Source organism: Oncorhynchus keta, chromosome 17 (assembly GCF_023373465.1).
Source record: "Oncorhynchus keta strain PuntledgeMale-10-30-2019 chromosome 17, Oket_V2, whole genome shotgun sequence".
Taxonomy (NCBI): domain Eukaryota; kingdom Metazoa; phylum Chordata; class Actinopteri; order Salmoniformes; family Salmonidae; genus Oncorhynchus; species Oncorhynchus keta.
Window position 1 is genome coordinate 3558830 of NC_068437.1, and position 24061 is coordinate 3582890.

General features: G+C 41.6%; 1 protein-coding gene across 2 annotated transcripts; it reads right to left on the bottom strand.

The window, feature by feature from the left end:
• Positions 1-4007: 4007 nt before the first annotated feature.
• Positions 4008-6725, bottom strand: ifitm5 (interferon induced transmembrane protein 5). Of its 2 annotated transcripts, XM_035790219.2 has the most exons (3): positions 6393-6723; positions 4633-4850; positions 4008-4378 (listed from the first exon to the last, which is right to left on the bottom strand). In XM_035790219.2, the coding sequence occupies exons 1-3, from the start codon at positions 6597-6599 to the stop codon at positions 4369-4371; spliced, it is 435 nt and encodes a 144-aa protein (XP_035646112.1). In that variant the 5' UTR covers positions 6600-6723; the 3' UTR covers positions 4008-4368. The 2 variants fall into 2 exon arrangements, with proteins under 2 accessions (XP_035646112.1, XP_035646113.1); XM_035790220.2 differs by having other exon boundaries at positions 4008-4850; positions 6393-6725.
• Between the last annotated feature and the right edge of the window lie 17336 nt (positions 6726-24061).

The window sequence follows — 24061 nt, forward strand, 5'->3', positions numbered from 1 at the left end:
TACATTGGATAAACAGAAAAAACGACAGGAAAGATGGTCGTTTCAGGTGAGAGGCTCAGCGATGTTGTGATTTTGAAAGTAGTTTAGTGTAGCCACACGGCATATGTGCGTCGTCGAGGAACATGTCGGTACTGATAGGATGGACAGAAAAGCAACTCTACTCTCGAATCGAACCTACTCCATTCAAATCTTTCCTTAAGTACGTTGTAATTATTCTGCAACACTGACGACGGATCAGCTTCTAGATTTACCTCATAAAATGCCCTAAATTAAGATTTGTCACATCATCTGAATCTAATGCTTATACATTAGGCCTACCCTATAATTACCCTATAAAAATGCAATAAATTAAGATTTGTCACATCATTGCGCACACGTTGTTACATATCATGAAATATAATGAGGCAAAAATGACAGACTAGCCTACAATTAGCAAAATTGAACTCGATTGAGTTAACATGAAATTGATTTATATGACTGAAATGTAGCCAATACTGTATTTATCTTATAATGCAGTCATCTCAGTCTTCATTTGAAGAATATTTTTTATCCTCGGTTTGTAACAATTTCAAAAACATTGGCAACTTTGTATTTATAGCCAACTTCATTTTGGAATTTTGGATGTCACAGAGAGACAGATAAACATCTTGATTCTGTGTTTAGCAGAGATCTTCCGTGTATAAAGTGACGCGGAAGGGCAAAATAGCATCTAATGACGCACTTAGCTGTTTTACAAGTGGTCTGAGGCAGCCGGTAAATACAGGCGTTTGTTTTCAAGTGCAACTTTAGCAAAGATGGTTTTGGGAAACAGCTCGGAGATTTAACGATGCTCCTTAAGATGCTTTTGGGAAACCGGGCCCTGCTCTTTTCCGGAAAACTTCTGAAAAAGGAGCTTAACAGTGCCTTCGGAAATGATTCAGACCCCTTCAAGTTACAGCCTTATTTTAAAATGGATACAATATTGTTTCCCCTCAACAATCTACAAACAATACCCCATAACAATACCCCATTTTCATGTTTGCAAATGTATCATTTAAAAAAACATCAGAAATACCTTATTTACGTGAGTATTCAGACCCTTTGTTATGAGACTCAAAATGGAAACAGGTGCATCCTGTTGATCATCCTTGAGATGTTTCTAAAACTTGATTGGAGTCCACCTGTGGTAAATTCAATTGATTGGACATGATCTGGATAGGTAGACACCTGTCTATATAAGGTCCCACGGTTGACAGAGCATGTCAGAGAAAAAAACCAAGCCATTAGGTCGAAGGAATTGTCTTTAGAGCTCCAAGACGGGATTATGTTGAGGCACAGATCTAAGGAAGGGTACCAAAACATTTTTGCAGCATTGAAGGTCCCCAAGAACACAGTGGCCTCCATCATTCTTAAATGGAAGAAGTTTGGAACCACCTAGACTCTTCCTAGCGCTGGCTGCCCGGCCAAACTGAGCAATCGGGGGAGTAGGGCCTTGGTCAGGGAGGTAATAATAATAATAATATATGCCATTTAGCAGACGCTTTTATCCAAAGCGACTTACAGTCATGTGTGCATACATTCTACGTATGGGTGGTCCCGGGGATCGAACCCACTACCCTGGCGTTACAAGCGCCATGCTCTACCAACTGAGCTACAAGACCACAGTGACCAAGAACCAAATGGTCACTCTGACAGAGCTCTAGAGTTCCTTTGTGGAGATGGGAGAACCTACAACCATCTTTGTAGCACTCCACCAATCAGGCCTTTATGGTAGACTGGCCAGACGGAAGCCACTCCTCAGTAAAAGGCACATGACAGGAGTTTGGGCAAAAGGGTAGTCAGGATCGAGGCAAAGATGAACGGAGCAAAGTACAGCGAGATCCTTGATGAAAACATGCTTCAGAGTGCTCAGGACCTCAGACTGGGGCAAAGGTTCATCTTCCATCAGGACAACGACCCTAAGCATACAGCCAAGACAACGCAGGATTGGCTTCAGGACAAGTCTCTGAATGTTCTTGAGTGGGCCAGCTAACGCCCGGACTTAAACCCAATCTAACATCTCTGGAGAGACCTGCAATCAAATCAAATCAAATTGTATTGGTTAAATACACATATTTAGCAGATGTTATTGTGGGTGTAGTGAATAGCTTGTGTTCTTAGCTCCAACAGGAACACAAGCATATCACTAAACCCGCAATAGCTGTGCAGCAACGCTCCCCATCCAACCTGACAGAGCTTGAGAAGATATGCAGAGAAGAATAAGAGAAATTCCTCAAATACAGGTGTGCCAAGCTTATAGCATCATACCCAAGAAGACTCGATGCTGTAATCGCTGCCAAAGGTGCTTCAACAAAGTACTGAGAAAAGGGTCTGAATACTTACGTGAATGTGATATTTAAAACATTTCTAAAAACCTGTTTTTGCTTTGTCACTATGGGATATGGTGTGTAGGTTGATGAGGGGGAAAAAACGATTTAATCAATTTTAGAATAAGGTTGTAAAGTAACAAAATGTGCAAAAAGTCAAGGGGTCTGAATACTTTCCGCAGACATTGTATGTTCATCCACCAAAACAAGTATGATCCTTGGTCGAGAGTTGTCTTCCATAGAGGGTCAAACCTGTGGAAAGACTGAAGAGTTTGACAAGAGAGGAAAATAAGAATTGTTATACAACAGGTGGGTATAATCCTGAATGCTGATTGGTTACAAGAGCATTCCAGCTGGTGTCTATTCCAAAAGTTACCACCGGCTAAATCTATGATGTTAAAATGCCTATTTACTCTGTTCCATCTGACTGCGCAATCCACTGTCTCATCAGCCCAGCCAGGCAATTTATAAACTTGATCTCCACTATAAAAAGCATCTAGACATTATCTCACATTTCTTTCAGACCAACATTTGGTTTTCAACAGCGGAGATTTGTATAAACCTTACTGTCTGTCTCTCTGACATTTGCAACATTGTTTCAATATTCAAATTCGAAGCTGTCCCATAGTAAGTTCATTCATGTGTAGAGGTCAGGAGTCGGGAAGAGAAGGAGAGAAAGGCAGGCAGGGAGGCAGGCAGCGTTTCTCAGCCAGTCGAAATCATGAATCAGCTGGCATAATTTTTATTGTTATATATGAAGAACTGTCACTTGAAAAAGGTGAAATGAAGTGCATGTTGTTTGCAGTCTTTCCAGCTTCAGTTTGAAGTGATTGTGTTAGCTGTGTTGTCAGCTAGCTCCTCTGAACAACAGTGCCCTGACGAGTGAGCACATTTTCTATGCCAGGTGAAATCACGCCTCATTAGCTCATTGTTATGGATGCATCCAAATAAATGTCACTAGAAAACAGCTTAAACAAATGTTATTCTGTCTGCACTGTTTGACGTGACCGTAAGTTAGCTATAGTTGGTTAGCTAGTAAGCAAGGGCTAATAATGTTTCCAGCCAGTATGGCTATGGAACATTTAGAACGAACGCCTGGGTCGCGTCCATAGATACAGAACAAAAAGACTGAACGACTGGGTCGCGTCCATAGATACAGAACAAAAAGACTGAACGACTGGGTCGCGTCCATAGATACAGAACAAAAAGACTGAACGACTGGGTCGCGTCCATAGATACAGAACAAAAAGACTGAACGACTGGGTCGCGTCTCTGGCAACCAAACCAACAAAACGAACGACCAGCAGGCTTTGGTAGCAACCCTAGATTTTTTTTATGTACTAAAAGGATGAAATAATATAAACACATTTATCAAAATAACGTTTTTAATGAAAATATGTCAATCATTATTTGAATATTTTGGTAACCCATTGTAACAAACACCGGCTTCTCGGGCATTATCACTTATATGTCCCACCCACACTCTCAACATTACTTCGAGGCCGGAATTCAACCATTTCATGTTGCACGATTTGCAACAATTGAATTTAGACACTCTTTTTATTTTATTACTGACCTCAAAATTCTGCCTTTGATGTTGCAAATAAACCCATTGATGGGAAAGAAAAATAATGCTGAAACAATTCAGTAGTACAAACCTTCTGTAGTTGTGACATTTTTTATTTTACTTTCTCACATTTGTTTTTCACAAAGGGGGTCTAGAAATGGTCAAGATCCAATGCAGTGACAATGATACTAGCCTTTAGCTAACAATACAGCTACCAATAAAAATTACAGCAATAATAATATAATAGTACATTAGAACAACAATTAGTTAATGTCTTGATAATATTTATAAAGGAAAAAAAGTGACCCATGATGTAAAGAGGTCATTAGTCCGTTGTCAGGTGGTTGTTGGGTGGCTTTTAGGGAAGCATCCACCAGTCTCCATCCACCATCTTCTCCTTTAATTTTCTACATCTATCATTCTGTTCTTCGATATCTTCTGTCCACTAACCAGCCTTCAATGTACGCTAAATCGCCCCCAAAAACATAAAATATTTAATTGACAGGTGGCTCATAATTCCCGTTCCCAAAAAAAGTTTACAATAGCCTACTACAGCTCACGATTGACTTTCATGCAACACATTTTAAAAGTGCGTTGTTTAAATCTGCATAAATAATCCTCAAACCCTGCTCCGAGTTCTACGAGTAATACAGCCTTTTCTGTGTATTTCAACACTCTTTAACAGGCAGAGTATATAACCCTGTACGTCTGTCTCTCTACCTGCTGAAGAGTTTCATGAAGCTCTGGAAGCCGTCCTCTCCGAAGAAGTCGAAGGAGCCCTGTGAGGTGCCCAGGTGAACCAGCAACAGCACCAGCAGCACCACCACCAACAGGGGCACCAGCAGGTTCCAGCCCGCCGCCAGGATGTTGTACCACTTGGCCTTGTCCGAGCACTCCTGGGCCAGCTGCAAGTTCCCCTGGGTCTTCTGATCCCTGGCCTGGACGGGAGAGAGAAGCAAATGTTAAAAGCAATGTCGATGCTACCCTAAGTTTATTTCATTGAATTGAGAGAGAGCGTGAGATAGAGAGCGAGAAAGTCGATTTATTGATGGGGCTTAAATGAGGATAGGCCGCTGATGTAGGTTCTCTAATGTTATCATCGTGAAAGTTCTCAGGATGTTTTTTCAATCTCTGGATATGGTTCAAATGAAAAGTATGTAATAATGACAGGTAATATATTCATGTAAAATATGTATTTTTTTCTTAATATTCAGATCTGTGTCCATATTGTCCATGTGTTTCTAGTGGATAGACTACATGGTTCAAAAAGTGGATAGACTATATGGTTCAAGAGAAAATAGCGTAAATGAATGAAAAAAGCATTGATTGAACAATGTAATTGTTTTTGTGCAACATTTCCAGCTATTGACTTTTTTCACAACTGCCACCAGTTTGCCGACAAAGCATATACAACAAAGACATATTGACATAGTAAAATAAAAGTGTGTAAAAATAGAAATAATATTTAATACTGAAACCCTCATGTGAAACACCAACGATATTCGCTATGTTTAATGGGTTACATTTAGGATAATGTCATTCTATTTTTTGTCATTCTATTTCTATAATCCTATTTCATATTACATTTCATGAAATCCTTGAAAGTTTCCAAAATTCCAGTAGTTTACTGGTAAACTTTGAAAGTTACCAGTAATATACCCTTCCTTTTTAACCTGCACAGGCCCACCATGTAGGTCTTATGACCAGGTTTATACACCTGTATTTCTCAACGAATACACTGGTTGAAGTCTACCCTGCTTAAGTTAGTAATTGTACTGGTAAAACATTCATCTAAGACATTTTGCATATATCTGGCCACTAATAACATATCTGGTTTATTTGGAGAAAAATTAGGTTGGCTTTAGACACTGATTTTAGGTCAGTTTCTCTCCCCCAAATAGTTATGTTTAGAATTGGAATTGGATGGCAAACTGATCCTAAATCTGTGTACATTCACATTCTCTCTGGTATGGTACCCATGCTTCCCCCATGCTAGTCTTTAATCTCCCATCAGCACTTGCCTATTAGTAAGATGCCAATTACACCAGTTTTAAACTCTTCAGTCAGGCTGACAGTGGCGGTGCCAATCTCTAATTTGGGCTCTGTTTCATTACAGGGGAAGTGATTTTGGGCCACTGTGCCATTCCCAGTCCACATCCCCCATTCCTGTGGTGCAGGACACACAGACTCCCTCATCTAGTTTGGCTTATGGAGAAGCCTTAGACAGCAAATGTATCTTACAGGAGTCTAGATATTACTACAGTTACATAGTACTGTATGGCAGCTGTAAACATGGACTTTAAATGGATGTAATTTAACACTCACTATTTGTGTTCAATTTATGCTGGCTGTTCAACCTTACTCTGTGTTGCTTCTATTTTAGCTAACAATATAACAGCTACAACATAATCATTAGTGAGACAGGTTTAAATAGAGACTTGGGGAAAGAGCGAGAGACAGAGAGCTTGTAAAGAACTCACCTTAATTGAGTAGATAAGAGCCATGAATCCCAGACAGCAGAAGTTGACATACAGGGTGTTGCACAGGGACCAGACTAGGTAGTCACTGGGTGGCTTCTTGCCTGCGGTACCCATATTCACCACGGTGGAACCCGCCGGCTTGCGGGCCGACTTGCAGCTGGTGAGAGGGGTGCAGTCGGACGGGTAGTTGTACGTGTGGTTGTCCATTCTTTTGGCTCTTCAATTCTTGTTGTCTGGTCCTGAATGTCCTTGATTTGTTGAAAAGAAGCTGGCTAATTCTGTGACCTGCCTTGCTCTGCTTAGATGGCGTCTCCTAGTGTGTCATGGCTCCTGTGTTGGGCTTTTATGCCCCTGTGGAGGGTGGTGACAGCGAGAGGGCGCGTTGGGCAGGGACCTGTAGGCCTGTCATTATGTGGTCGGGCCATGGGACAGACCAAGGGATAAGAGAGAGCGAACAGAGAGAGAAGGAAAGACTGAAACAGACAGACAGACAGACAGACAGACAGACAGACAGACAGACAGACAGACAGACAGACAGACAGACAGACAGACAGACAGACAGAGAGAGACAGACAGACAGACAGACAGACAGAGAGAGAGACCAGTTTGTTGAATTCAGATCAGGGGTCTCTAATTGGATAGATAGGTGTGCAGGCTTTTGTTCCAGCCCAGTACTACCACACCTGATTCAACTACTGTAATCGTGGTCCAGATTGAAGACAGTGAATAGTTGATTATTTGACAGGTTTGTTAGGGCTGGGCTTGCTCGCTCAAACTGTCACAAAGAGCTGCTTGGGATGGAGTTGGCGATCCCGTGTTTAGCGAGCGTAGTTACAATAGAGTTGGATCCCAAGCTAGCTGAAGTCATTACAGTGACCAATACACACGTTCTGCTGTCCTCAGTGTGAGCATTGTTTAACCCTACTTAAATGATCATTTCAACTCGAGCTGGATTATGTAAAGCATTTGTAGCCAAACATGTACATACAGTGCATTTGGAAAGTATTCAGACTACCTGACTTTTACCACATTTTGTTACATTACAGCCTTATTCTAAAATGGATTACATTTTTAAAAAACAATAATAAAAAGTGAAAAAGGTTTTTTAGAATTTTTAGCAAATGCATTGAAAATAAAAACAGAAATACCTGTTACATAAGTATTCAGACCTTTTGCCATGTGACTCGAAATTCAGCTCAGGTGCATCCTGTTTCCATTGATCATCTTTCAGGTGTTTCTACAACTTGAATGGAGTCCACCTGTGGTAAATTCAACTGGTTGAACATAATTTGGAATGACACACACCTGTCTATATAAGGTCCCACAGTTGGCAGTGCATGTCAGAGCAAAAAACAAGCAATGAGGTTGAAGGAATTGTCCTTAGAACTCCAAGACAGGATTGCGTCGAGGCACAGATCTGGGGAAGGGTACCAAAAATGTCTGCAACATTGAAGGTCCCCCAAAAAACAGTGGCAGAAGGGCCTTGGTCAGGGAGGTGACCATGAACCCAATGGTCACTCTGACAGAGCTCTAGAGTTCCTCTGTGGAGATGGGTGAAACTTCCAGAAGGACAACCATCTCTGGCCAACTCCATGAATCAGGCCTTTATGGTAGAGTGTCCGGACAGATGCCACTCCTCAGTGAAAGGCACATGACAGCCCAATTGGAGTTTGCCAAATAAGATTCTCTGGTCTGATGAAACCAAGATTGAACTCTTTGGCCTGAATGCCAAAGGGTAACATCTGGAGGAAACCTGGCAGCATCCCTACGGTGAAGCATGGTGGTGGCAGCATCATGCTGTGGGGATGTTTTTCAGTGGCGGAGACTAGTCAGGATCGAGGGAAAGAGGAATGGAGCACAGAGAGATCCTTGATGAAAACCTTCTCCAGAGCGCTCAGGACTTCAGTCTTGGGCGAAGGTTCAACAGGACAACAACCCTAAGCACACAGCCAAAACAGCGCAGGAGTGGCTTTGGGACAAGTTTCTGAATGTCCTTGTGTGGACCAGCCAGAACCCGGACTTGAGCCCAATCGAAACATCTCTGGAAAGACCATAAAATAGCTGTGCAGCAACGCTCAGCATCCAACCTATCATAGTTTGAGAGGATCTGCAGAGAAGCATGCGAGAAACTCCCCAAATACAGGTGTGCCAAGCTTGTACCATCATACCCAAGAAAACTCGAGGCTGTAATCACTGCCAAAAGTGCTTCCACAAAGTCCTTAGTAAAGGGTCTGAATACCTTTGTAAATGTTACATTTAGGGGATTGTTTGGCCAGCTCGGATGTCCTTGTCCCATCGTGCTCTTGTGGTGGCCGGGTGCATGCACGCTGACTTCAGGTCGGTGTTTCCTCCGACACATTGGTGCGGCTGGCTTCCGGGTTAAGCGAGCAGTGTGTCAAGATGCAGTGTGGCTTGGCAGGTCGTGTTTCGAAGGACGCATGACTCTCGACCTTTGCCTCTCCCAAATCAATACGGGAGTTGGGACAAGACTGTAACTACCAATTTGGGAGAAAAAAAGAGATAAAAAGTACAACAAAATATATATATATATATATATAATAAGAAGAGAAATGCGTGCTCACAATTGTGTTCACTGTTTCCGGCATTCAATAAATTCTACTGAACGAAATGTTCAATCACCACATCAGTGTCGTACCTTGTACAACATATGGAAAGATCTAGGCAACAGGGCTGCCTAATTTGTCTGATTTTTTTTTACAACATGCAGAGTATGAAGTTGGGTTAGTTCTAAGTAACTTTGGGTTAGCCTACTTCTAAATCATAATCTCCAACATTGTGACCTTCCATTATAGAGCTTTGCTTTGGTGTGGATTGAGGCCTGTACATTTCTATCACGCAGCGGTATATATTGAAAGAGCCCTAAATATGAGGTCTGCAACCAATTTATTATCTAACCCTTTGCTCTTCCATTCTGTTGGAATTGCTACCGATAATGGATTCGAATTATGATTGGTACATACACTGACTATACCAAACATTAGGAACACTCCCAATATTGAGTTGCTCCCCTTGTTAAAGACTCCAGACAGCCAAGCCATAAACTGTTCTTTCTACTTCTGCATGGCAAGCGGCACCAATGCATCAAGTCTGACACCAACAGCCTCCTGAACAGCTTCTAGCCCAAAGCTATAAGACTGCTAAATAGCTAACAAAATGGTTACATGGACTATCTGAGTTGACCCTTGTATTTTATTTTTGTACCGTCTCTATTCACACTCACAGGACTTTACACACTCACAGGACTTTACACACTCACAGGACTTTACACACTCACAGGACTTTACACACTCACAGGACTTTACACACACGCACACTGACACTCCAACAAACATACACTTCACTTGCTCACACACATAACATCCACCACACATGTATACTGACTCTACACACACACATACAATCATCATATACTATCCTGATGCCTAGTCACCATACTCCTATATATATCTACCGCTATCACTCCAGTATATCTGCACATTGTAGATATGGTATTGGAACTGACCCTGTATTTTTCCCATGTGTTTTTGTTCTACCGAATGTTATTTTTAGTACTACATTAATATTGATTACTACATTGTTGGGTTTAGAGCTAGCAAGAAAGGCATTTCAATTGTTGGGTTCTGAGAATATGAAATATACTTATTAATGTCACTGAGGGAGAGCTGAGGTTTAGATGGTCTACACCAGAAGTGAATGGTTATAGGAGGAAGGTATATAGTGTGTGCAATTTAAGCTTGGAATGTGCTGAGTGCAGGGAAACGATCACATGTGGCAGGCATTGATAAGGGGAGGAAGCCATGGATTGGTGATGGGGTTGAGGTCAGGTCACCTTAAGGGAGAAATATACGTTTTTTGCCTGCATCACTAGTGTCCTGCCGAGCAGTAAACAATGGCATTTGTACAGATGAGTAGGAGGGGACTCAGCCTATGAGGAACGGTTAAATATCAGTGCTTGTGTGAAAAATGTTTTTGTCTGAATGTAGCTATATTGATCCTCTGGGAAGAATAAACTTGGTTAAGCGTTCATAGTGTCCGTAGAGTTTTTTACTCTGAGAAGTAACACAATGTACTTGTGCATGTGTCATTAAACCTTGAAACAGTGCTGCTCCCTACTGGGGAACCATGGCAGTGTCAAACAGAGGTTGACTATCGGTCATCATATTGTCTACTGTACCCGATGAATATCTAAAGAACGTCAGTCTACAGTACATATCCTACAGCTTTTGTTGTCTTAAAAAGATAAAACTTCTTGTTGAAATCTCCTGTTTGAAACAAAAAAATGTCAGTTTACGCTTCGAGTACTTTTTATGTACAGTATTTTTCTTAACAAATAATGTAAAAGAAAATACCAGAATAATAGAAAGGTCAAATGATGATACAGGTGCAAAAGCAGCAAGAGTGATGGGAAAACATTGTAATTACAGGCACTTTTTTCAAGCGGCCAAGTTCATTGAAGACGTGACATGGTACATCAATGGTTCATACATAGGCTACATACAAACACACACGTAGTGTTGCACAGAATACCGAAATGTCTGTACTTTTTCAATACTAGAACATGAAAAACGGTTCAGTTCTAAAATTACTCTTACTTTCGGCACTTCTGTCAAATGTGTCTCACGGATCAACTCTGTCTACCAGCGCAACCAGTCCACTTATAGCAGGAAATAATGTGATATGGCATATAGAAATGTTGAAACCGTTAATTACTGTCCCATACGGAAAAGTTATATACGGGCATATATCGTGGAAACATTTATGCATATATATACTTATAGATGTATTGTTAAAATATACAATAATAGGCCAGTTTCATATAAGTCAAATATTTCTATCTTATATACACAAATGTATATGTGCATATGTATAATACTTACACTACCGGTCAAAAGTTTTAGAACACCTACTCATTCAAAGGGTTTTTCATTATTTTTATACATTTCTACATTGTAGAATAATAGTGAAGACATCAAAACTATGAAATAACACATATGGAATCATATAGTAACCAAAACAAGTGTTAAACAAATCTAAATATATTTTATATTTGAGATTCTTCAAATAGCCACCCTTTGCCTTGATGACAGCTTTGCACACTCTTGGCATTCTCTCAACCAGCTTCATGAGGTAGTCACCTGGAATGCATTGCAAATAACAGGTGTGCCTTCCTCAAAGTGAATTTGTGTAATTTCTTTCCTTCTTAATGCGTTTGAGCCAATCAGTTGCATTATGACAAGGTAGGGGGGGGTATATAGAAGATAGCCCTATTTGGTAAAAGACCAAGTCCATAATATTATGGCAGCTCAAATAAGCAAAGAGAAATGACAGTCCATCATTACTTTAAGACATAAAGGTCAGTCAATACAGAACATTTCAAGAACTTTGAAAGATTCTTCAAGTGCAGTCGCAAAAACCATCAAGCGCTATGATGAAACTGGCTCTCATGAGGACCGCCACAGCAAAGGAAGACCCAGTGTTACCTCTGCTGCAGAGGACAAGTTAATTACAGTTACCAGCCTCATAAATTGCAGCCCAAACAAATGCTTCACAGAGTTCAAGTAACAGACACATCTCAACATCAACTGTTCAGAGGAGACACATTTTCTGCAAAGAAACCACAAAGGACACCATTAAGAAGAAGAGACTTGCTTGGGCCAAGAAACACGAGCAAAGGACATTAGACTGGTGGAAATGTGTCCTTTGGTCTGGAATCCAAATAAGAGATTTTTGGCTCCAACTGCTGTGTCTTTGTGAGACGCGGTGTGAGTGAAAGGATGATCTCCGCATGTGTATTTCCCACCGTAAAACATGGAGGTGGTGTGAGGGTGTGGGGGTGCTTTGCTGATGACACTGTCTGTGATTTATTTAGAATTCAAGACACACCTAACCAACATGGCTACCACAGCATTCTGCAGTGATACGCCATCCCATCTGGTTTGGGCATAGTGTGACTATCATTTGTTTTTCAACAGGACAATGACCTTGACAATGACAATGACACCTTCAGGTTGTGCAAGGGCTATTTTACCAAGAAGGAGAGTGATGGAGTGCTGCAACAGATTACCTGGCCTCCACAATCCCGTGACCATAACCAAACAGATGGTTTGGAAAAGCAGTCAACAAGTGCTCACTGTTGGTAAAGCAATCCAGGTGAAGCTGGTTGAGTGAATGCAAAGCTGTCATCGAGGTAAAGGGTGACTATTTGAAGAATCTCAAATATAAAATATATTTTGATATGTTTAAGTTACTACATGATTCCATATTTGTTATTTTATCGTTTTGATGTCTTCACTATTAATCTACAATGTAGAAAATTGTAAAAAGAAAAAATGAATCCTTGAATGAGTAGGTGTTCTAAAACTTTTGACCGGAAGTGTCTATGCTCATATATGTGACACATGTGGTATTATATCTCATAATACATTACCAGTCAAAAGTTTGGGCACACCTACTCAATCAAGTGTTTTTCTTTATTTTTACTATTTTCTACATTGTAGAATAATAGTGAAGACATCAATACTATGAAATAATGATAATAATACATATGGAATCATGAAAATAGTACAAATAGAGAAAAAACCCTGGAATGAGCAGGTGTGTCTAAATAGCTGGTACACGAAATCGAAGGAAGTCTCTAGATTTTTCTAGATTTTGTATATTGTGATAAATTGCAGGCCACACTACTTGGCTAGAGAGTTTTCAGCTATACTTTTTGTGGCTGTTCATTTACCACCATAGACAGATGCTGGCACTAAGACCACACTCAGTCAGCTGTATAAGGAAATAAGCAAACAGGAAGGCGCGCTCCTAGTGGCCGGACACTTTAATGCAGGGAAACTTAAATCAGTTCTACCAAATTTCTATCAACATGTTAAATGTGCAACCAGAGGGAAAAAAAATCTAGATACTCCCCACACACAGAGACGCGTACAAAAATCTCCCTTGCCCTCCATTTGGTAAATCCCACCACAACTCTTTCCTCCTGAATCCTGCTTACAAGCAAAAATGAAAGCAGGAAGCACCAGTGACTCGGTCTATAAAAAAGTGGTCAGATGAAGCAGATGCTAAACTACAGGACTGTTTTGCTATCACAGACTGGAACATGTTCCAGGATTCTTCCGATGGCATTGAGGAGTACACCACATCAGTCACTGGTTTTATCAATAAGTGCATCGAGGACGTCGTCCCCATAGTGACTGTACGTACATACCCCTACTCTCCGTAGCCGACGTGAGTAAGACCTTTAAACAGGTCAACATACACAAGGCTGCGGGGCCAGACGGATTACCAGGACATGTGCTCCAGGCATGTGATGACCAACTGGCAGGTGTCTTCACTGACATTTTCAACATGTCCCTGATTGAGTCTGTAATACCAACATGTTTCAAGCAGACCACCATAGTCCCTGTGCTCAAGAACACAAAGGCAACTTGCCTAAATGACTACAGACCCGTAGCACTCACGTCCGTAGTCATGAAGTGCTTTGAAAGGTTGGTAATGGCTCACAACAACACCATTATCCAAGAAACCCTAGACCCACTCCAATTTGCATACCGCCCAAACAGATCCACAGATGATGCAATCGCTATTGCACTCCACACTGCCCTTTCCCACCTGGACAAAAGGAACACTCATGTGAGAATGCTATTCATTGACTACAGCTCAGCATTCAACACCATAGTACCCTCAAAGCTTATCACTAAGCTAAGGATCCTGGGACTAAACACCTCCCTCTGCAACTGGATCCTGGACTTCCTGACGGGCTGCCCCCAGGTGGTGAGGGTAGGTAGCAACACATCTGCCACGCTGATCCTCAACACTGAAGCTCCCCAAGGGTGCGTGCTCAGTCCCCTCCTGTACTCCCTGTTCACCCACACCTGCATGGCCAGGCACGAGTCCAACACCATCATAAAGTTTGCAGACGACACAACAGTGGTAGGCCTGATCACCGACAACGATGAGACAGCCTATAGGGAGGAGGTCAGAGACCTGGCCAGGTGGTGCCAAAATAACAACCTATCCCTCAACGTAACCAAAACTAAGAAGATAATTGTGGACTACAGGAAAAGGAGGACCGAGCACGCACGCCCCCATTCCCATCGATGGGGCTGAAGTCGAGCAGTCGTGAAGATGGCACGAGCCTGTGAGTAAGCATTACATTTTAGTCAGTGTTTTTGTTGTATTCGGCGCACATGACAAATAAACTTTGATTTGATATATGTTGAGAAAATGAATACATTTTAGTCAGTGTATTTTTGTATTTTCTTGGTCACTTATTCAATTATGTGTGGATGTATTTATTCATTTATCTATTCTTGTGTAGATTTATTTATTTATAATTATGGCAGGCTTGGTCCTCCACAGTTCACAACCACATGGACCACTACAGCAAATGCTAACACTTGTTAACATTTATCCCGGATGAGCCCCCATATGTTATGAAACCAATAGCTAGCCTGCAAATGTATAGGGTCTTAGGCCTAGTTCACTTGGGGTGCGTTCAACAAGGCTTCCGTTTCCAAACGCTCGCAGCGAACTATGTTTGTTTTCAACAGAGATTATTTAAAAATGTGAAGACAAACGTTCCATTTCTGTTCATTTCTGTTAGTTCTTGGCAAAACTGGAATGGATGCAGCAAGAAGAGCAGCTGTGCTTGCTGCAGCGGAGAAATTGTGGGTGATTTTTTGATTTGGGTCCCAATTCTGTTGATGCACTGCATTCCCTACTGACCGTCGCTATTGATGGGATTTAATATCAGTCCAGGAGAATACTGAATTATGTGGAGGAGGTGACACACAGTGACCTCTCCTTTTGGGCTCACATTCAGATGGGTCGGGAGACCTTCCAGGTAATTTGCGATACATTTGCATATTGTATTATGTGTTTTCCTTAATAAAATCAATCATAATACAAACAAGCCTCAATGATCTAGAAATCTAGTCAACCACAGCTTTGCAGTCTCCATTCACATTGTGGTTGGTCAGTAGATTTGCCTCTTACGCAACGGAATGAAAGGCAACATTTTTTATTATTGTATATATATCCAAATATAGGCATATACATGTTTCAGTATCCAGACGTAAATAGTAATGCTTGACCAATAATGAATGAATTTACTAACACCATCCTCATGAAATTATACTACACTGAACAAAAATATAAACGCAGCATGTAGGGTGTTGGTCCCATGTTTCATGAGCTGAAATAAAAGATCCCAGAAAGTTTCCAAACGCACAGAAAGCTTATTTCTCTCAAATGATGTGTATACATTTGTTTACATCCCTGTTAGTGAGAATTTCTCCTTTTCCAAGATAATCCATCCACTTGACAGGTGTGGCATATCAAGAAGCTTATTAAACATGATCTGTAGACAGGTGCACCTTGTGCTGGGGACAATAAAAGGCCACTCCAAAATGTGCAGGTTTGCAGATGTCTCAAGTTTTGAAGGAACATGTAATTGGCCATGTTGGCCATGTTCTGTTATAATCTCCACCCGGCACAGCCAGAAGAGGACTGGCCACCCCACATAGCCTGGTTCCTCTCTAGGTTTCTTCCTAGGTTTTGGCCTTTCTAGGGAGTTTTTCCTAGCCACCGTGCTTCTACACCTGCATTGCTTGCCATTTGGGGTTTTAGGCTGGGTTTCTGTACAGCACTTTGAGATATCAGCTGATGTACGAAGGGCTATATAAATACATTTGATTTGATGTAATTGGAATGCAGACTACAGGAATGTCCATCAGAGCTGTTGCCAGAGAATTGAATGTTCATTTCTCTACCATAAGCCGCCTCCAACATAATTTTAAAGAATTTGGCAGCACGTCCAATCTGCCTCACAACTGCAGACCAGGTGTATGGCGAGCAGTTTTTTGATGTCAGAGTTGAGAACAGAGTGCCCCATGGTGGCAGTGGGGTTATGGTATGGGTAGGCATAAGCTACGGACAAAATAGCATTTTATCAATGATAATTTGAATGCACAGAAATACAGTGACGAGATCCTGAGGCTAATTGTGCATATCTGTATTCCCAGGAGTGAAATCCATAGATTAGGGCCTAATGAATTTATTTCAATTGACTGATTTCCTTATATGAACTCTAACTCAGTAAAATGTTAGAAATTGTTGCATGTTGTGTTTATATTTTTGTACAGTGTATTAAAGATTCTCTGCACTGTAAACAAATGTAAGCCGCCTATCAATAGGCTACTGCCGCCATCTACTGGCAGATTTTGCATTGCAATTGTGCAGTAATGCAACAACAACAATAAATTGCAGATTACTTAAGATTGTCGAGTTTTTAGCTGAAAGACGGAGCTAACAGATTTTATTTAGCTTTGTTCCAGATACTGTGTGCGGACCTGGCTCCTCTAGTGCCTCACAGAGGTGGATCCATTGAAAATAGGGTGTTGGCCTCCCTGGTGCTGATGGCCAACCAGGAAAGGTTCAGGGGAGTGGCAGACAGCTCATGTTTACAAACATCTTTACCGGGAATGCTGGTTCTGTGCATGATGCCAGAGTGTACAAGACCAGCAACCTCAAGGCCCACCTGGTGACCAACCCACTACCCGAGCAATAACATCTGCTCTGGGATTCTGTGTACCCCCTGAATGTGCACTTAATTGTCCCATTCAGGAACAATAGCCACCTTGAAGATGAACAAAAGCATTTCAACCAGGTCCACAGTTCGACACATTGAGGGATCACAAAGGAAATACCAGAAGAGGCCACCATTGACCTCATCCCTGACCCTGCCTCAGACCTCCAAAGGGCAGCTGTTTGACAGGCAGCAATGCTGAAGAGGGACATCTACACTCACAGACACGTATACCAAACCACACACATGCACCCACCCATCACTGACATCCACCTAGCAAAATTACTATAGTGCATAACCACAATTCATCAATAATTATTATTGGACTAGATGATCCACATGTTTGTGTTTAGCAAAGCCACAGTTCAATGAAAAAGTTTACATTTTAATAAATTAAAAAAAAAAAAAACGTGTTATTAACGATTTCAGTTAAACATACAATCAAGGAAAATCTCAGGACAATTATTTATTAGTGAACAATTAAACAATCAATAAATAAAATAGATGTAGACTGCTGTTCTTTGAAATTCTGGAGTGCAGCAGTAGACTGTTTAAGAAAATTGTTCCTCTCAATCTGTGCTTGAAGTGTTTGTTTCTGAGGTGCAATGATATTGTCCAGTTTGGCCTTCTTTTTGGGTTGTGTGCAGGGAGGGCTGTTGGCACGAGGGTTATAAGGTGTTGTAGTAGAGGGTGAGAGGCTGTCAGTGTTACTGTAGCGTGCTGTGTGGGGGTTGGGTGTGGAGGTGCTGGTTGAGTGACAGTGTCATTAGTATTGTGTGCTGTATGTTGTGTGAGTGTAGTGATGTTAGGGATGGTGTGAGTGACAGTGTGAGTGTTGCGTATGGCAAATGATTATACTGTATAACGACTGTTGGGGTCACAGCAGGATCACCAGAGGACCTCTTCTACGATGGAGTAGAACTCCCACTTCCTTCTCCCTGGCCCCGTCTTCTGATGCCCGTCAAAGACGGCCTTGTACCAGTGTGACACACAATTTGGCATCATGAGTGAACATTAACAACAGTTACAGTACATGACAGCAGTAGCTGCTCTCTCTCTTTCCATGTGTGTGTAAGTAATTTAAATAGTGAGAACAAAATAGCAATAGGAAATAAAAGGAGAAAGGAAATAAAGAGGAGAAAGTCAAAGAGAGGTACTTAGAGACTTTGACAAAATTATAAACTCATAATATCTGAAAATGTGGCTAGCTAGACTCTTACCCGTATACATGGATGGACGCTCCTCCCTCTCTGTCACGGATGCCTCGGTTTCCCTTAGTTTGAAGATGTAATCCGGAGACAGGTGTACTTATATAACAGCCTTCTGCGTGTTCTCTTTTCGCCTCCGTCTGCATATTTGCAATCAAATGCCAGAATTTTCTCAATTTCCTGAGATATCATACTCTAATTCCATTGATATCAAAACTCGGTCATCCAGAAAGTGGAGAGCAACACTTATGCAGTTCTACTAAGTGATATCGTTCAAAAAAGCCACCGTAGAAAGGATTACCTACACATACTGACCAGCTCATATTATAGACTGAAATGTGTTACATGGCAGACCAAACCGAACTCATCTCTCGAAATTATCCAGCCCACTCATTAACTCAGGCAATCATGGCGAGCGGGAAGGTTGCTGGCTTTTTCCATGGCTAAACCAACTAGGCTCGTAAATTAACAATTTTATTTGTATTTACAGTTTGTTATTAAGGCACAAGAAAGTTCAAATGTTCCAGAAGGCATTTGCCAAAAAAGGCATTTTGATTTAAAAAAAAATAAGTTTACGTTCAAATGTCGCTCCTGTGAAGTAGTGACGAGCAACATACGCCTTGTTTCCTGAGATGAGTCACAAATTAGAACCTAACACTAGTACACATATCCATACATATACAGTGGGGAGAACAAGTATTTGATACACTGTTGATTTTGCAGGTTTTCCTACTTACAAATCATGTAGAGGTCTGTAATTTTTATCATAGGTACACTTCAACTGTGAGAGACTAAAACAAAAATCCAGAAAAGCACATTGTATGATTTTTAAGTAATACATTTGCATTTTATTGCATGACATAAGTATTTGATACATCAGAAAAGCAGAACTTAATATTTGGTACAGAGACCTTTGTTTGCAATTACAGAGATCATACGTTTCCTGTAGTTCTTGACCAGGTTTGCACACACTGTAGCAGGGATTTTGGCCCACTCCTCCATACAGACCTTCTCCAGATCCTTCAGGTTTCGGGGCTGTCGCTAGGCAATACGGATTTTCAGCTCCCTCCAAATATGTTCTATTGGGTTCAGTTCTTCAGACTGGCTAGGCCACTCCAGAACCTTGAGAGGCTTCTTACGGAGCCACTCATTAGTTGCCCTTGCTGTGTGTTTCGGTCGTTATCATGCTGGAAGACCCAGCCACAACCCATCTTCAATGCTCTTACTGAGGGAAGGAGGTTGTTGGCCAAGATCTCGTGATACATGGCCCCATCCATCCTCCCCTCAATATGGTGCAGTCGTCCTGTCCCCTTTGCAGAAAAGCATCCCCAAAGAATGATGTTTCCACCTCCATGCTTCACAGTTGGGATGGTGTTCTTTGGGGTTGTACTCATCCTTCTTCTTCCTCCAAACACGCCGAGTGGAGTTTAGACCAAAAAGCTCTATTTTTGTCTCATCAGACCACATGACCTTCTCCCATTCCTCCTTTGGATCATCCAGATGGTCATTGGTGTCTTTTATACAGGTAAAGAGTTCAAACAGGTGCAGTTAATATAGGTAATGAGTGGAGAACAGGAGGGCTTCTTAAAGAAAAACAAATTCTTATTGTTTGGAAGGTGATCAAATACTTATGTCATGCAATAAAATGCAAATTAATTACTTAAAAATCATACAATGTGATTTTCTGGATTTTTGTATGGATTTTTGTTTGGATTCCGTCTGTCACAGTTGAAGTGTACCTATGTTAAAAATTACAGACCTCTACAGGAAAACCTGCAAAATCGTCAGTGTGTCAAATACTTGTTCTCCCCACTGTACATACAGTATGGGGATGAGGTAGGTAGATTGGGTGGGTTATTTGCAGATGCACTATGTACGTACAGCTGCAGCGATCGGTTAGCTACTCAGATAGTTGATGTTTAAAGTTGGTGAGGAAAATAAAAGTCTCCAACTTCAGTGATTTTTGAAATTCGTTCCAGTCACTGGCAGCAGAGAACTGGAAGGAAAAGCGGCCAAATTAGGTGTTGGCTTTGGGGATGATCAGTGAGATATACCTGCTAGAACGTGTGCTACGGGTGGGTGTTGTTATCGTGACCAGTGAACTGAGAGCTTTACCTAGCATAGACTAATAGATGACCTGGAGCCAGTGATCTGGCGACGAATATGTAGTGTTGTATGACATTGAAGCTCGTTTGGAGGTTAGTTCGCCCAGTGTCCAAGGAAGGGCCAGAAGTATACAGAATGGTGTCGTCTGCGTAGAGGTGGATCAGGGAATTGCCCGCAGCAAGAGCGACATCATTGATGTATAAAGAGAAAAGAGTCGGCCCGAAAATTTAACCCTGTGGTACCCCCATAGAGACTGCCAGAGGTCCGGACAACATGCCCTCCGATTTGACACACTGAACTCTGTCTGCAAAGTAGTTGGTGAACCAGGCGAGTCAATCATTAGAAAAACAAGGTTATTGAGTCTGCCGATAAGAATACGGTGATTGACCGAGTAGAAAGCCTTGGCCAGGTTGATGAAGACGGCTGCACAGTACTGTCTTTTATCGATGGCGGTTTTGATATGGTTTATTACCTTGAGCGTGGCTGAGGTGCACCCGTGACCGGCTCGGAAGCCGGATTGCACAGCGGAGAAGGTACGGTGGGATTCGAAATGGTCAGTGATCTGTTTATTAACTTGGCTTTCGAAGACTTTAGATAGGCAGGGCAGGATGGATATAGGTCTGTAACAGTTTGGGTCTAGGGTGTCACCCCCTTTGAAGAGGGGGATGACCACGGCAGCTTTCCAATCTTTAGGGATCTCGGACGATAAGAGAGGTTGAACAGGCAGGTAATAGGGGTTGCAACAATGGCGGTGAATAGTTTTAGAAAGAGAGGATCCAGATTGTCTAGCCCAGCTGATTTGTACGGGTCCAGGTTTTGCAGCTCTTTCAGAACATCTGCTGTCTGGATTTGGGTGAAGGAGATGCTGGGGAGGCTTGGGCGAGTAGCTGCGGGGGAGGCGGAGCTGTTGGCCGGGGTTGGAGTAGCCAGGATGAAGGCATGGCCAGCTGTTGAGAAATGCTTATTGAAATGTTCGATTATCATGGATTTATAAGTGGTGATCATGTTAACTATCCTCAGTGCAGTGGGCAGCTGGGAGAAGGTGCTCTTGTTCTCCATGGACTTTACAGTGTCCCAAAACTTTTTAGAGCTACAGGATGCGAATTTCTGCTTGAAAAAGCTGGCCTTTGCTTTCCCGACTGACTGTGTGTATTGGTTCCTGACTTCCCTGAACAGTTGCATGTCGTGGGGACTATTCGATGCTATTGCAGTCCGCCACAGGATGTTTTTGTGCTGGTCAAGGGCAGTCAGGTTGAAGGCACAGCGGATGGAGTATTCGTCGGTAGACCTTTCGTGGTGGTGCAGCGGGGCGCCGTGTCGACTAAGAATCCAAGCCAGATGGCGAAAGAGGTATTGTAGTTGTATTAATTTAGTTGTTTTCTATCTGGGAGATGCGCCTGGCTCACGGCTAACCAGTGCTGGCTTCGGGGCAGGGGCGTTAGCCACTATAGCCCCTCAGTAGCAGCGGTGATCCGGTGCCAAGGTCCAGATCTTATGGCAAGGATCCGGTGGAGTAGTGGATTCTAGCCGTGTTTGGGTGGAGTCCGGGTGAACAACTGAGTAGGCCGGGAGGTGGGCCTCAGGGATAGCTTCGGTACTGGGTAACTCGGTGGGTGCTAGCTGGCTGTGAAGATCAGGAGAATGGTCCAGGGATTACGGCAGGAATCCGGCGTTGTAGTGGAGAGACAGTCCGTTACTAGTAGGCTGGCGAGTATTATCCAAGCTTTAAAAAAAGGGCTGGTACCTGTGCAGAAGGTAAAGACTGCCAGCAGTGGCTAACAATGACTAAATAGCTTTTAGCTAATTATCTGGTTAGCTTCTGATGGCTAGGTGGTTCTTGCTATAAGGTTTAAAATTTAAAAAATAATAGTGGTTCCGTATCACATTGGGTGAGGCAGGTATAATTGAACTAAAATGGAGAAGAGATTGAAAATAAAATTGAAATATATACAAAAAAATACAGAGGACAAACAAAAAACGTTTGCACTGCTATGCCATCTTGGAATATAGATATATAAATATATATGTATATAAATAGTAGGGTGACCTCAGGTCTCCCACTGGAAGCCCGATGTAGGGGGATCTTTGCACAGTACTAATGCAAATAGTAAAATCAGTCACACTATGTAATGCTACTAAATAAACCACAATTCATAATACTGTGAATATATAGTTTCACATAGTGTTGCATTTTTTCATGGTTTGTGCAAAATTGTTAAGTATAATATAAAACCAGTCTGCAACCTACCAAGGTGAATTGGTTTAGTCTTGACTCTTGGTTGACAGTGTTGGGGGATGGGTAATGTATCGATGCTCGAATGTCAAATCAACACAAATTTGGTTCCATTTGTCTTTGTTACTTTTTGATAATTTTGAGTCTTATTTTTGTTTATATTTTAAATGTTATGATTATTAGTGTTGTTCCAAATGTTTAAAAACATGTTTTGGTTTGCCCAGGGAGCCATACAAGCTTGACCCGCCACAGAATAGCAGGCAGTGAAAGCAAGATAAGTGTTTGCTTTACGACGCTCAGTTTGCCACTCATTGTTGAATTTGCGATTTCTGTAATGTTTGTCTAATGGCAATTGAGTACTGATATGTTGTATCTATAATTTCCCTTCATATGACAAGGATTGCAAAGGATTTGCCAGTAGATTGTCAAAGTGATTCACGAGGATGACTGCTAGCTAAGATTTTGAAAGTATGTTGACACATACGTTTGGTCATGTACTGCATGTCACATCAATAAATGGCAGAATTACATGCAAAATATCTCCTACATGCGACAAGGGGCCTGTGAAATAAGACAATGAAACAAGTTAGGGGAGTTTGTCCTTGGTGACAAACCCTCAACCTTCAGAGCTCTACTTACCTGGTTCATTCAGGATAAATGTTCTTAGCCCCCCTGAGTCAGCCTGCCACTGAGCAAGTTCGATCTGAAGGATTCATTGCCATATACATTTACCAACATATCTTTACTAAGCCAAGGCAAGGCAAGCTCAAGGCACAAAGTATTAGAAATAATTGTTCAAAGATTTTTTTTTTTTAAACAAACCGTTCTGATACCATGGCTTGCATGAATTGAGAGATGTTTTGTTTTTGATTAACTGACTAAGTTTAAACAAGTACATTATAAAGCAAAGTATAGGAAATATAAAACGAAGCTTACACATTCCCCCACGACTTACACAAAATATGATCAACTGGTTAGCATGAAGAAAATGCTTGCTACCTATTCACTAGTCAGACAATGTAGGCCTACAGTTGAATTGATGAAAACTAAGTATATGAACCTGCTTGGAATGTTTTGTACAGATGAAATAGGTAATTGTCTGTGTTTTACCCGTAGATCAGTCTGTTGAGTGTCTTTGCAGTGGTATGCTTACTCTATAGTCATCGTCTTAACCACTGTCCTGTCTGTTTTGTATTTGTAAATAATCTATTGGACCTAGATGGGGGAGGTAGGACTGAATGTCTTGGAATGCAGAGACCTAAGGACAAACCACCATTCACGACTTGAACAGCACCACAGACGACAACCTCGTGAAAATCCTCAATGTATTTTCAAAGGACTACGGTTATTCAACACTGTTCCTTTTGTTCCAGTAGAAACACTCCTCTACCAACAAATCAAGGGCTCGGTGAGTAGAATCAGCTGGAGTCCTGCGTTAGAACTAAAAAGTGTGCATACCCTGAAGTTAAGCTAGGACTACTTTAAACCAGAAACACTAAAACCACACATA

Excerpts from the sequence above, each read along its gene's own strand:
- ifitm5 (XM_035790219.2), bottom strand. The coding sequence starts at position 6,599 with ATGGACAACCACACGTACAACTACCCGTCCGACTGCACCCCTCTCACC. Across the intron at positions 4,851-6,392 it reads CTCTTATCTACTCAATTAAG|GCCAGGGATCAGAAGACCCA; the intron begins GTGAGTTCTTTA and ends TCTCCCGTCCAG.